Raw genomic sequence first — 15,563 nt, forward strand, 5'->3', positions numbered from 1 at the left:
GGACGACATCCTCATTTATAGCCTGACACATGCTTTGCACATTGATCACCTTCGCACTATTTTTGAGAAGCTAAAGGCGGAACACTTGTTCATCAACAATAGGAAGTGTTCTTTCTTCACAACCTCAGTTTTGTTTATTGGATTTATAGTGTTTACTGATGGTGTTCGTGCAGATCCATCAAAGATAGATGTAGTTTTAGAGTGGTCGCAGCCAAAAACCATTCACAACATCCGAAATTTTCATGGATTAGCCTCTTTCTATCGTCGATTCATCCAGAATTTCAGCACCTTAATTTCTCTTATCACTAAGTATCTCAAGGGGCACAGGTTCAAGTGGACTGAAGTGGCTACCACTAGTTCTCAACTGGTGAAGGAAAAGATGACCGAAGCACCCCGTTCTAACAGTACTTCCAGAGTTCACATTCACGCTGAAGCATCAATCCAGGAGTCTTAATTGAATTGTAGATGCTCTAAGCTGTCATTCTTCCCTACTTACTACCATGAGCATTAAGGTTGTCAGCTTTGGATCTTTCTTAGATATACAACACATTATCAGTGAATTGCATAACGAAGGACATTTTGACCAAAATAAGACATTAGCCCTCATCTCTTCCGACTTCTATTGGACCAAGTTAACCAATGACGTAGCTCATTTCGTGGACCATTGCTTTGTTTGTCAGCAATCTAAGGGAACCCTCACCAATGCAGACTCTATTCTAGTTGTGGTGGACCGATTCTCCAAAATGACTCACTTTGTGGCATGAAAAAAAAACATGGATGTTGTTCGGATTGTCACCGTCTTCTTCAAAGAGACTATGCGTTTACACGGTATTCCTCAAACTATTACTTCGGATCGTGATACTAAATTCGTTAGTCAATTTTGGAAGACTTTATGGGAAAAGTTAGCGACAAAGCTAAACTTCAACAGCGCCTATCCCCTCAGACGGATGGTCAGAATGAGGTAGTGAATCGAGCTTAGGAAATCTTCTGAGATGTTTCACAGGAACCAAACCGAAGCAATGAGATCTAATTTTACCTCAAGTAGAATTCACATACAATAGATCAAAGAACATGACCACTGGTTTGAGTTCTTTCGAAGTTGTTTATGGACGAAACCCATCTGGGGTACTGGATTTAGTCCCTATTTCGCGTCCCCGATAAACTAACCCCAAGACTGAGGAGATGGTTGAGCATCTTTGAGTTATTCATGAGCAGGTTAAGTAAACTATTGAAGAAAGCAACACCGAATACAAGATCAGGGTAGATCGACATCGACGTCAGGTTCTTTTTGACATTGGTGATATGGTTTGGGCTGTATTAACTCGTGACCATTTCCCTGTTGGTGAATACAACAAGCTCAAAGATCGAAAGATTGGACCTTGCGAGATACTAGAAAAGATTAATGACAATGCCTATAGGTTGTGACTTCCTAGCCATTTAAAAACTTCTGATGTTTTTAATATAAAACACTTAAGTCATTGTGCTCTGGAACCGGATATACCCACCCTAAACTTGAGGACGAGTTCTCTTCAACTCCAGGCGACTGATGCAGGAGAGAATCCAAAATTGGAGGTTTTTAAGTAGTTATCCGTTAATTAAATTTAGTTTATTTTTTATATTTAATCTTGTCCTAAATCTTAGGAACCGAGTCTTGATAGTTAATTTATTCTAAATCTTAGGAAATAAGTCTAGTTGGTTATTGTTTTGTTTAGATTTTTTTGAGAGTTTTGAGAGCTATATAAACCTATGCTTAGATGATGTTTGCAGACAAGTTATTTTGATATTGAATCGATTGGTTTCGCTTAAGTCACGTTACGACTATATCTCTTTTGTTCTTTATTTCTCGCTCTTATTTTCTGAAGAAGGTTTTTTTTAAAACCTATCTTGAGCTACTTCTTATTTTGTTATTTCTCTCTTGTTTCTTCTTAATCCCTCTATAACTTTATGCCCCAGAATAATCTATATTCTGCTCGGCATCACCTTGTTAGCTAGCCGAGATATATTTAACAGACAGGCATGAGACAACATTTTAACAACCTGTCAGAGTTGTCAAGGAATATTCCTTTGAAACCTCCTTCAGAAGCTATTTTGTTTCCCATTGTGCAACCATTTATGACATCATACTTTTGTAACAGCTTCATCAAAGGTCTAAGCCAGAAGCGACAAAAGAGGTATATCTGTGGGTAGATAAAAGATTCCTCAAATACTCATGACATAACAAACTAACAAACTCCTATACACAAGGCCATCTCATGATCACGGAGATTATGAGAAGTGCTATAAAAAGGGGGTCCTCTCCATTGGCAAGGTACACAATCTACATCATTTGAGCTCTATTCTCGGGCGAGCACTTCTCTTTTCTTGACTCCTTCATCCAGGACCGTACTAATATGAGCGTCGGAGGGTCTTGCCAGGGATCCCCTTCCCTGCCCTTTGGTCACTAACTCTTCGTTGGATCATCGCGTGTGCGCAAGATCGTAAGGAATCTTCGCCAAGAAGGGAAAAAATCTTGTTCCAGTCAAATATTTGTCCATTGTCACTAGCGTGCTATCTCTACAGCTCTCAGACAGGATTAGTAATCTTAGATTGTAGGATCCTACTATCTAGAACACAAAATCAATCCTGAATCATACATGATCATTTTGTAATAGAATCGAATCAAGATCGGTGGGATCGGTAAGATCGAATAGAATCGGAGTAGCATCAAGCTTTGAAAAATCATAACTTTTGACTCGAATTTAACCACGAGACTTATAATATATCAAATTGAAGGTTGTTTAGAGATTTACAGTTGATTATCAGATGAAACCTATAACAGCTCAGTGTTAAACCCAAAACATATCGTTTAAAGCCTTTTGCGATGTCGAGAAGATATTTAGTCTTTTATTATCTTTTAGATTATTTTATAATTTAAGTTTTTTTTGTCTTCTATAGAGTTAGGGTTAGAGTTATGAGATTATTTAAACATCTATTTAGTTAATTTTTAGTTAATTTTTATCAATAATATTATGTCGTTTATTTTCACCCAAAATGATAAGTTTTTAGATGTCTATCGTATGATATTCTACTAAATCAAAAGGTCTTTAGAAGATTATTTCCAACGTTTATATTCGAATAAATTTTTTTAATAGTTTCTATTACATTAACTGCTTATTTTTCCATAAATTAAATTAATTATCTTGTGAATCAAGGGAACATTCTCGAAGTTGAATACGATTATTATTATTATGTTAATAGAAATTTTATACTCTTGAATTTTGTAATATGAAAATATAAATATTATTGAGTATTATTATGCTAAAAATAGCATGGTAGTTAAAAATTAACGGTAAATTATCCTAAAATCCCTAATAGCAAATTCAACTTCCTCCTTAGTCACTATGTCAAAAAAGTTTTATTCGCACTTTCTGAATGAAAACTTTTCTTTACTTCAACTCCCTAATGGATATCGATTTACCTAATTGTCCTTATTTTTTTTTAGGTATAAAAAATCAAGATGAGGTATAATTCCTCACAAGTGTAGTATATTTAAACTAAAATATAGTATATTTTCTATTAAATTGAGCACAACTCTTTTTTTTCGCCTAAACAATCGATTGATATACTTAATTATAGTTGAATAATACTGAATCTAGGTGGAATTATACCTCATTTTAAACTTTTTATACCTATAAAAAATAATAAGAGATTCTGATCTAAATCTAATAGTGTAATTCCTACTAAATTTAGCATCATTTAACTAGAATCGAGTATATCAATCGACTTGTCATGCGGAAAAAGGGTTGTACTTAATATGATAAAAAAAAATATACTAGATTATAGTTTAAATGTATTGAATTTAAGAAGACTTATACTTAATTTTAAACTTCTTTTACCTAAAAAAAATAAGGACAATTAGGTAATCAGTGTGCATTAGAGAGTGGAAGCAAAGAAAAGTTTATATGTAAATAGTGAGGATAATTTTTTTTGATATAGGGACTTAGGAAGAACAGTTTGCATCTAGAGATTTTAGGACAATATACCCTTTATATAATATATATATATATATATAATATATTTTTTTAAAAAATATATATTTTAAATTAATAATCATGTTCCATAAAATTAAAGAGTTTTTGGTAGAATTGTACAATTCTACGATCCCGACTGATATGATCATGATTCTAAATTCATCCCACATGGGATCATGATTCTATAAATTATGTCACATGATTCTATAAATTATGGGTCCTGGGACGGATTGACGGGGGCGCTGGGACGAACGTATTCATCTTTTTGCCATCATAATTCTATAAATTATGCCACCATGATTTTATAAATTATGCAGTCGAACCTCGATGCCCATATGAATTCTTACGTACTACTAGAAGCAAGGGGACGCGGGTGTTGGGAGCTTGCTTTTGATAAGTGTCATAGATGTGACTTTGATGTCGTGCACCTAATGCTAAGTGAAAATCGTCATCGTGAGTTATATTTGTCATTATCCATCTTATCAGTGACATATACTTATAAATTCATATCTGAGTGTACCTGTCAGGAAGGAATAGTCGGACATTCAGACCAAGAGGTCCGATTTGATCATGATATTTTCCAACGGGAATCTCTTAGAAGTGTTTGATTTGCTACCAAGTTGATGGAAGAAATTGGTTTTATCTATTAACAGGTAGAAACGGTAGCTCAGTGAACGGGCCATATAATCGTCGGTTAGTCGGAGTCGTTTCGCCTCCCAAAACTAACGGACGGACTATTATCGAGCTATTATCCGGATTAGTGGATTTTTGTGGATGAGTTTTATGTTTCGGGTGCTTTTCTCCCCTTCGCATCTCCCTCCCTTCCTCTGTCCAAATTTCTCGTCGGCCATCGATGGTAGCCTGCCTGCTGCACGGCCACTCGCCCTTCGCCGCTGCTCGCAGCCCCCACCTTCCTCTCTTTCCCAAACCCCTCTCGGCGTTTCCCTTCTGCCGGCGCCCTTCCCTCTCCGACCGTCGATCTACTCCCCGAACCGTCAATGCCGTCGGGCCCAACTCGTCTTCCTTCCCCAATCCTCAAAAACAGATGCAGCAGCAGCAGCAGCAGCAGCAGCAGGTGAGGACTTTGTTCCCCGGCGGGTTCAAGCGGCCGGAGATTAGTGTCCCCACCTTGGTGCTCCGATTAAGCGTTGACGAGTCGCTCGAAAGGGGGCCTACCTTCTAATTGCTCTCCATTTGTGGGAACAACTTGATTCAATTTAATATTTACACATGTAGGTACATATATATTATATTGTTATACTTCCTCTGTATTGTGTGAGGTCCAGTGGGAAGGTTAGAGAGAGAGAGTGTGTCACAATGTCATTTAATGGACGATACACTGATCAGGGGTATAGGGGTACCAGGGGTGAAGATTGTACAGAGTTGCTAGTAGGCAACTAACATGAGATGAGACCTAAATGGGCAATGATGGATCAAGCGTAACACGAATGATGAGAGGAAGAGAAAAAGAGAGAAGAAGAAGACCAAGAGGAAGAATACTTAGTAGGCAACTTGCCCACTATGAGCAATGCATGGTTAGTATTAAGCAACATGGGCTGAACATATACATGTTTTCCATGCAAATGAGTGTCTGTTTCTGTACACAGCTGAAAGGACATGTTTTGCCCACTATGGAATTAATTTTGAGATTGAGTAGATGTACTCAAATGTTGATCATAAGTTCTTATTGTTGGTATATTTTTTAGTGATTTTTGCCATTATTATTTTCACATGAACGTATTCCTTAAATGTGGGTTTGCACAATACTTAGTTGTTGTCTCCGTTGGTGGTTTGACAGACTCCTATTGTCAGATGTAAAGAGGTAGCGCCTACTGTCTATTTTTAATGTAATATCATCTCTGCCTTTAACTCTGCAGCGTTCTTTATAACTTCCTGCAACAGTCAATTATGTAGTTATTAGCCTTTTTCTATGATAGTTACGTTTAATCTCAATTGTTGTGGGAGAGCTGTACATAAAACAGTTGATATGCTTTCTTCATAATTTCGTTGTATACTTTTTGTTTACTGTTTACTTTGTGATGGCTGACAAGTAATAGCAATTCATTGTTTCTGTTGATTACTATCTGCACATTGTTGCAAAAATTCCCATGATCCCTGCCAACTCATTTTGTTTTGTTATGCAATACAAACTCGTTGAAAGAAACCTGAGTGGATGTTTCTGAAATTGCCTTTTCTATTTTAATCTTTCTTATTTCTAAGATAAATGGTTCATTTTGTTCTTAGGGCGAATTTAACTCTGGAAAATCTACTATTATCAATGCCCTTCTTGGACAGAGATATCTCAAGGAAGGAGTGGTTCCTACTACAAATGAGATCACATTGCTTTTGCATTCTGAGACAGAGTCCGCCAAATACAGCCGCTGCGAAAGAAATCCAGATGGACAATTTATATGCTATTTGTCATCTCCAATACTCAAACAAGTTAATAAATCTAAACTTCTCTAAAATATTATGTTCAAATTATTTGTCCTTGCATGTTTCTTTCAAAGTCATGCTTCATATCATCTCTGAGCAATTTTTTGGGTCTTATCTTATAAGCAAATAGAAGAATTAGGTGCAGAATTCTCTCTTGAAGGAAAGACTAAATTAATTGGATTTTCATATTTAAAATTTCAGCCTGTCATTTAAGAAAGCTCATTTTTAATACCAACAAAATTTAGCTTGAAAATACAACATTAAGCACCAAATGTTACTGCCATCAGGAACTTGTCCTTCATTAAGATCTGGGTTTAATTTATTGTCTTCTCGACTAATTTAATTGGTAAAGTTTTGTTTGCCAACTGTTTCTTTATTAATTCAACAAGACATTCACCAACCGAGGGATCAAATCCCATCATAAATTTGCTGGTTCGTCACTAGTCATTGCAAGAAGAAAAGTTAAAATTTATGAATGCATATTAAAAGACACGAATGACAACATTAGCCAGTGGATTCTCTCCCCTTTCAAATATTAAAGTCCTTTTCAATACTTTGATGAGTGACACATCAATCTTCTTTTTATGATACAAATAATTTCCATTCTGCTCAATTGGCAGATTTTTGCTTGGGAGCTGTAAACATTTAGGAACATTAATATGACCTTTATTTATTAGCAAGTTAAAGAGAATTTTCAATTTACCTCTGTTCAGTATATTGCTGTTTTTGGGCTATTCTTGCTCCAAATGTAACATTCTTAAGAAATAATCTTACAGATACCATTAATTGCCATTAAATCATACTAGAATGTTTGGTACTAAGAATTCAAATACTAGCCTGAAACTTCCTGAGTTGGCGGCTTCTCTGTATTTTAGGTTGTTGGACTTGGAACAAAAACAGTTTTCCATGAAGATAAATTGAGAGTTTTACCTAGCGGTTTTAGATGTTTGTAATGATCAAGGAGTTTCAGAAATGTATCGTTCATAAACGTTAGATTTTGGGAAATATAAAGCTGGTTTGATGGCTTAAATTTGAGGGTTCTCTTTGCTTGTTTTACGTGTTTACTATGCATGCCTAATTAGTTAATACAAGACCCATCTTGTTGTCTTCCAACCCTTTGTTTTCAAAGTGGTATTGAAGTTAAACGTTTTTATAGTTTAAGATTTTAAGCTAGTTTGCCTTACCAAGGCTACAAGGTTGAACTGTTGAACTTATAAAAATGTTGCTACTAATCCCACTAGAGCAAGAGGGCAGAACTTCAGATTTTTATGTTCAATTTGACCCTTGTTTTCTATTGCCTCCATATGCACAAAGTTCCCTCGCAGTTATATATTTTTCATTAACGTAAACACTCTTAAAATTTTACTGCTATGAAGTTGGTGTCCAACACCAGATGGTGACTTGTGTATTCAAATATATTGAAATTTGAATTACTAATTTCTTATATATTCATATTATTAGAGCTGATAGATCAAATCAGAGAATTAATCCTGGATCACCTACTGATTTAGCGTAATTTTTTATTGTTGTGGTTAATCACGTGATTTCTCATTGCATTGGTTCACTAGGGGTTTGCGTATTTTGGAATCTTGTCTTACTTCTGCATGCTTACTTACTAATTTCTAAATTATGATCTAAATGATTATTATTTCTTAATACACTGCAATTGTATAAACTAATTTGTCAGTTGAAGTTTATTTATAAGTTATAATTACTTTTCTATCATCAAAATCATGTGGTTGTCTCTTTGTATGATGGCACATCATCTTTGTCGACCCACACATTGTCCATCCCTTCTATCTCTTTCTTATGTTCTTTCAGTTCACACTTAATGGTCAAACTTCTAGATGATTCCGTTGTCTAAAGTGATCAGTATTAGAAAAGAACTCTCTATTATAGTTATTATGACAATCTATGTTAGTTGAACACAGATGCAAGTATTAAACATGTGTTAGATCAAAATATTCAACACGATTGTTTTAAAAAAAAATTATACATGACGGATAGGAGTATCAAGAATTATCTTGGAGTGTCAATGTTGGAGTATCATTGTCCAACACGGTTATGGAGGGGTTATATGAGTTCAAGTATTAGAGATAGGTAACGATATTTAGCCAACATAGTTACTACCTCAGCACCTTTCGTTTGCCTTTTTGCATGATTTAAGAAAAAATTACTATTTATCTATCATTTTCAACATCTCTTCTATCAGAGCTTGTGCCAATTTCACTTAAATCTGTCCTAACACATTCTCCCTCTCTCAAAGTAAAATGGTCAATAATTTTGTTACTTACATTCCTCCCCTCACAGAAAAAGATGTTGGAATTTTCAACTCACTCATATCTGTGATGCTTTTTTAGTTCCATTATTAATTGTAACTCTGAAAAGATAGATTGTCCTTTGGAAATGCCATAACGTATGAAGCCTTTCTTTGAGATCTCTTTGAGTAATATTGGATTTTACTTGGTCTCTCTTCCAATTTTAATTTCTTATTTGAAGAGCATGATATTGAATCTCAATCTCTCATTTCACTGTGCAATCTCTCACGAATCTTTTGAAAGTGGCCAAGCTTCATCCTCCAAGACTCATTTCACTTTAAGGAAACCATTAGTGCCTACAATATAATGGGTATTATCTTGATTTATCATATAATTTCACTATTTTTAGTATCTAATACAACTTTTGTAGAATCTGATATTCTTCCCCTGATTGCATGCTTAGCATATTCTTGCTTTCAATTTTGCTAATTTTGTTTCTGGGAATGTCAACTGTTAAGCAATGTCAGTTATATATTTCTGCAGTGTGGAAATCTGTATTTATGTATGTGCCTACTTATTTATCTGTCCAAATGTCAGGTTGCCTTTCTTCTTTATGTCCAGCAGTGGAAGAAAAAAGTTGTATTTGTTTTAAATAAATTGGATCTTTATCGAACAAGCAGTGAGGTTATGAATTCCTCCTCTGATATATTTCATTGTAATTTGTGCTGCTGTTTAGCTATGTTGTGTATCTCTAATTTCAATGTCTGTTATACTTATTCTTTTGTGTAGCTTGAGGAAGCAACTTCCTTTGTAAAAGAAAAAGCACGTAGACTGCTTAACTCAGAAGATATAAGGTTATTTCCTGTATCTGCACGGTCTGCTTTGGATGCGAAACTCTCCTCTTCAAGTTACAGTGTGGTAAAATATAAGGAAGCCTTGTTTAGTGATAGTCGTTGGATGAGCAGCCAATTTTATGAGCCAGAGAAGTTCTTATTTAGTCTTTTAGATGGAACAACAGAAAGTGGCTTGGAGAGAGTGAAGTTGAAACTTGAAACACCACTTGCTATTGCTCACAAGCTATTATCTTCCTGCCAAGCACTTGTAAAACAAGAATATGAAATTGCCTGTGAGGATTGATTTCAATCACTGGAATCCTTAGCAGTGTAAAAGACTATTCTGCAAAAATTAAGAGTGATAGGAAGAGTATGAAATTGCCTGTTACATGGAGGAAGAGTATCACTTCTTTGGTATGTATGGTTATAGATAATATTACCAGGGTAGTAATAGGGGATCATACAAACAACAGCTTAATCTCTATTCCTGAATTTCTTCAAATTTTAAGATTATAAGCAATTTTTCTGAATCTTTGCAGTATCTTTCTTTTCTTAAAATGCAGATTGAGACAACAAAATCTCGAGCACTGAAGCTGACATATTCCCTCCTCAGATTGTCAAATATTGATCTTATTCCTGCATATGCTTTGAAAGCAGAAAGAACTGGTTCTACCTTCACTATCTCAACTTTCCAAAATGACATCATTAATCCTGCTCTTTCTGATGCACGAGTATGTTTTTTGTTCTAATTTATAATTTCAGATGTTCCTTTCATTTCTTTTAAGCATAAGCATAGTTTCTAGTTCAATTAATGTACATGGAATTGGCTTAACTGAGCATATTAACTATGATTTTTTCTGCATCTTCTTTAAGTAGGACCTTGTAAGTGTAGTGTGCATGCTGCATACTTCCATGTGTAGAACTACAAGAATTGCTGAATAGTATCAATATTATACTTCCATGTGTAGGATCTTTGGTACGAAGTTCACTATATCTATATTATACAATCCTTCCCATAAACAATCAAATTATTTCAAAAATAAATAAATAAATAAAAACTTAGAAGAACTGGCGGATAGTATCAATCTGTCGGCGCTCATATTCCTCCGTTAGCCAAGTTGTTGTTTTGGCCAAAGGAAGCACTGCTAGCAAAGGATGGCACAGGGAGCAAGTCGACGGGCTCGGTGGATCCGAGGGACGAGAATCTATGGAAGAGTATGCTGGAGGAGTGAAAAGGATGCAGCAATGTTTACGAGGGACGAGAATTTGGTGCGGAAGACTACTCGAGGATAAGGCCTGAGTTGAGTTCAGGTGAGCTCATCTCTGGATGGCCGGAGAATCATCCAAGCGACTGGAGCGGAAGACCGGACAAGTGAACATAGTGTTGACTTGCCCAGGCACCCTGACTCCGGGCGTTCAGAGAGGTTACGGGCGCTTGTACCGCCTAGGGAGCGCCCTCTTCAGAACGTTGTTGCGAATAAAGGATTGGGTCCACGTCAGCAACAGTCCAGGCGCCCAGTCTATCTAGGGTCCTGGATAAGGAAAATTTTTATCTTTGAGCTGTTGCGAAGCTAATAGAATTTGCACCGTGGTCCCTTGAGTTGAGTAAAGAAGAAAAGAAGAGAGAGGGCGGATAAATTTGTACCGTGGTAGAATTTACCCTAATTTTTTATGTGATCAAAGGGGGATAGAAATTTAGCCGGTTAAGGGGGAGTTAGTAATTTGAGATAATTTGTAATATTTTACTTAGTACTTAATTGAACTATCTTACTTGTAATATTTGCGAAATTAATTTATTACTTATTGTATGTTTTGATTAACCCTAATATAACTTGGGTTAGATGCATATCAAAAAGGTGGAGATTGTAAGTACTCCCGGGTTGGTTTTGATGTGGTCAACCAAGTCAAGTTAGATCCTATAATGCTTTGATCTGTGTTTAAGTGTGCAAGAACTTAGGAACACAAGAAGTTGAGCGAAAGACGTAGCGGACGAGAAGGATGGCACCAGGAGCGAGTCGACGGGCTCGGTGCTTCCAATGGACGAAAAGCTGCGGAAGATTATATCGGTGGAGTGAGAAGAATGCATGCGACGTTTCTGACGAACGAGAAGCCTGAGTGGAAGATTGCTCGAGGACAAAGCCGGAGTTGAGTTCGGGTAAGCTCAACTCTAGATAGCAGGAGAATCACCCAAGTGATTGGACCGGAAGATCGGATAAGTCAACACAGTGTTGACTTGTCCAGGAGCTTGGACATGTGCCCAGACTCCGGGCGCCTGAAGAGGATTTGGGCGCTCGAACCTCCTTGGGTGCCCGAACCTCCTTAGGCACCTCCTCTTCAGAACGTTGCTGCGGATAAAGGATTGGGTACACGTCGACAACAGTCCAGATGCCCGGACCGATCCAAGCGCCCGGACAAGGACAAATTTTATCTTTGGGTCGTTGCGAAGACGATAGAATTTGCACCGCTAGGGGTGCCTGGATAGGGTCCAGATGCCTAGAGATGTCACGTCAGCAAACGACAATTTTCAACTAGTGGGCTATAAATAAAGCTCTGGTCTTCTTCATTTATAATGACACTTGACAACACTTATTGTACTTCAATTTTCAATTATGTCTTTTGTATTCGTGCTTTCAAACGTTGTACGGGGCTTCTCCACTTCCGACCTAGCTCAAAGGAGACTTCGCTAGTGTTAACATTGTCTTAGATTAGTAATTTTTCCGGTTGTAAATCAAGTAAAATTCAGTAACCTCGAATTTCTTTTAATGTATTTTTTATTTTTATTATTAAGTGTTTGTCTAATTAAAGTTGAAAGAACGAGAAGAGTAGTTTTGTTATTTCAGGACAATTCACCCCTCTTGTCGGCTGCACCGGGACCAACAGGATATACGTCTCCTATTCATGGACAAGCCTCCTAGCACAAGCCCGAGTGGTCCCAGAGCCGGTCGGACCTATGGAACTCAGCTCCCTACTTCTCAACGGCAAGGTTCCCAACACAAACCTAAGTTGTCCCAGAGCCGTTCGAACCTACAGGGATCAGCTCCCCACTTCTCAGCGGTAAGGATCCCAGCACAAACTCAAGTGGCCCTATAGCTGGTCAAATCTACCGGGCTCAACTCCCCACTTCTCAGCTCCCCTATCAAAGAATAGTCGCCACACGCCTGGAAATATATATATATATATATATATATATACACACGCATGGAACTTTCTGCTACCCAAGGAGAGGCTACTGTATATCCTCCATTGTTCGACATATTTTGACATTAGATATTCTCTAACGTCTCATTATTGTAGAGGTTATGTGAGACATTATAGAAAGGGGTTCTCTATGTTGGCTAAGGGTACTTACATACACATACTCGCACATGCATACGTATCCACACTGTTGTTCTACTGTTCATCTTTTTCCACATTATTCACTAAGCCCATTGTAATGTTCTGACTTGTTCTATTGTTCTAGCCATTGCATCATTTGTTTCATTTTCAAACAGGATCAATTATGTTCTTATTTCTACCGTGCATGTTTACGAAATATATTTTAGCATGATTCCGTGTCGGGCTCTTTAACAACGGTTTTAGAATTTAATTGTGCTTCGACATGATCGTAAAATATTTTTTTAAGTCATAGTTGGTCATAAATTAATATTTTTATTTTGTTTTCTATTTTATTGCGAATCTTTACTTTTAGAAAGTTTCCTAATTTGTTAGGAAAATTTATTTTTGGAAAGTTATAAAATAATTTAGAAATTTTTAATATGGGAATACTATATAATAATTTAGGAATCTCAATTTGGAAAGATTCTAAATTTATTAAGAAATTTTATTTTTAGAAAGTTTTTTAATTTGTTAGTAAATTAATTTTAGAAAGTTTTTGAAATAATTTAAAATTTTTCCAAATTTGAAAGATTTTGAATTATTTACAAAATTTTAATTATTAATTTTTTAATTTATTAGAAGATTTAAAATTAGGGAATTATTTTCTAATTAATTAGATTTTCGTGATTGAGAATAATTTTCTATATAAAATATGTATTTAAATTTTAAAAATTTATTTCCTAATTTAAGTAAAAGAAGCTTGATTCATGAAAATCAGAATCTTAATCGTACTTTATATATAAATAAAATTATGAATAATAGGCATGGCATGTCATGCCATAACATAAATGTATGTCATGTTGATGTATTAGATGTATATATCATGTGCACAATGTGTTACATTATTGATTATGTCATGCATGCGATGTCATATGTCATCATTTAAGACATGAGTGTGATGTCGTTTAGAAAGTACATTTGCATGATGATGATAATACTTAAATCCTTTACTTAAAAATATTAAGACTTACACCTTCCGTTAATATGATAAGAACTAGAGTTTGATTTCTTGTTTAAGTTATTGGCCAAAGTGAAACTCAACCTGAAATTAAATATGTTTGAACCATTGAGATACGATCTCATGATTAACGAGTTTATTTTAACTTGAAGTATTAATTTTTTGGTCAAAGTCAAGGTCTAAGTGGATAGAGGTGAAGTTGGTGATATATATTTGATGTATACTTGTTAATGTGTCAGTAACCTAATATTTATATAAATATTTAATTAGTTGATAGCATAATATGATAATTTTGTATATGAGATACATATTAGTATATGTGATATCTACCACTAAAACTAAGAATATTTGTTGGCCAAAGTTAAGATTGTTCTTATCAATAATGGATATCAATCCACTTCGAGAAAATCTACGATCTCTCGAATTCAAAGTAATAACTCTTTGAATTAGATAAGTAAGTGGGAATCAATATTTATGTGTATGTTGTTTATATTTATGGAATAAATCATCTCTATCATATTTACTTGATTGTGTATTTCTATTTTATTAAAATAACATATTTTCTTTGAATTTGCACTCAACTTTAGAAACAACTAAATTGACAAGGCTGAACTTCTTGGATTAGTTTCGAACTTGAGAATTGTTCTCAAGGCCAAAAAATAAGAACTGGTTCCGAAGGATCCATGTTACCACTATGCTAAGATGGATGAGAGTTTATTTCTCACAATATCCAAATGAACCCTTTGTGTACATGAAGGTTAGTGGGGGAGCAGTTATGTTTTTAGTGTTATATGTTGATTACATATTGTTCATAAGAAATGATGTACCTGTTCATCAATCAGTTAAAATTTAGTTATCTAAAATATTCTTCATGAAAAATATGAAAGAGATAATTTATATTCTTAGTGTTAAGATCTATAGAGATAGATCAGAAATGTTACTTAATTTTTCACAGCCAACATACATCATTAAAGTACTAAAATGGTTTAGCTTAGAAGAATCCAATAACGGTTGTCTTTCCATGTGACATGAGATTTATCTTTCAAAATCTGTCTGAGCACACAAGACAAGAGGATTCACATGATTTAGATCTCATATGTGTTAGAAGTAGAATATTGTACGCTCTGAATGTCATGAGCAGATATCAATTGGATCCAGATATAGTTTGTTAGTTGGCTATTATGACAATCCTTAGGCACTAAGTGTTGGATCGAGATGCGCCATAGAGGGGGGGTGAATAGTGCTCGCGGCTATTTCGTTCGATTCGTAAAACACTTGAGTAAAAACGCAGCGGAATAAAAACAAACAGCACAAAGACACAGGTCGATTTTACTTCGTTCGGAGCCTAAGGCGACTCCTACTCGAAGGCTCGCGATCCTTGATCGCTTCCGGTGGGCAATAACTATAAGTTCGAAAGTATACAAAGATGATTTACAAGTAATGCAGTAAATAATCTTATACCGACAATGGAAAATACTAAATTGAAGCTTCGGGTTGTCGGTGTCGAGTTGCAGCACTTCGGGACGAGTTCGTTAGCAGCTAAATGCAGAAGGAAGACTTGAATTTTGTTGTGCCAAGCTGCTGGTCGAACCCCCTTTTTAAATGTTGTTCAAGGCGCCTTAAACAAGCTCCAAGGCGCCTTGAATAGGCCGAGTCAGCCGCGGAGATGAGGAGCGAATTGGTCGAATCTTAT

The 15,563-nt window shown here is 35.7% G+C and overlaps 1 protein-coding gene across 4 annotated transcripts; it reads left to right on the forward strand.

The window, feature by feature from the left end:
- The first annotated feature begins 4,756 nt into the window (after window positions 1-4,756).
- Window positions 4,757-12,947, forward strand: LOC121979317 (probable transmembrane GTPase FZO-like, chloroplastic). 4 transcript variants are annotated; one of them, XM_042531300.1, is made up of 6 exons: window positions 4,945-5,242; window positions 5,358-5,545; window positions 6,255-6,452; window positions 9,302-9,388; window positions 9,494-9,951; window positions 10,101-12,947. In XM_042531300.1, the coding sequence occupies exons 2-5, from the start codon at window positions 5,429-5,431 to the stop codon at window positions 9,839-9,841; spliced, it is 750 nt and encodes a 249-aa protein (XP_042387234.1). In that variant the 5' UTR covers window positions 4,945-5,242; window positions 5,358-5,428; the 3' UTR covers window positions 9,842-9,951; window positions 10,101-12,947. The 4 variants fall into 4 exon arrangements, with proteins under 4 accessions (XP_042387231.1, XP_042387234.1, XP_042387233.1 ...); XM_042531297.1 differs by lacking the exon at window positions 5,358-5,545 and having other exon boundaries at window positions 4,757-5,085; XM_042531299.1 differs by having other exon boundaries at window positions 4,945-5,545.
- The last annotated feature ends 2,616 nt before the right edge of the window (window positions 12,948-15,563 follow it).

The sequence above is a fragment of the Zingiber officinale genome, chromosome 5A, assembly GCF_018446385.1.
Source record: "Zingiber officinale cultivar Zhangliang chromosome 5A, Zo_v1.1, whole genome shotgun sequence".
NCBI classification, from domain to species: Eukaryota; Viridiplantae; Streptophyta; class Magnoliopsida; order Zingiberales; family Zingiberaceae; genus Zingiber; species Zingiber officinale.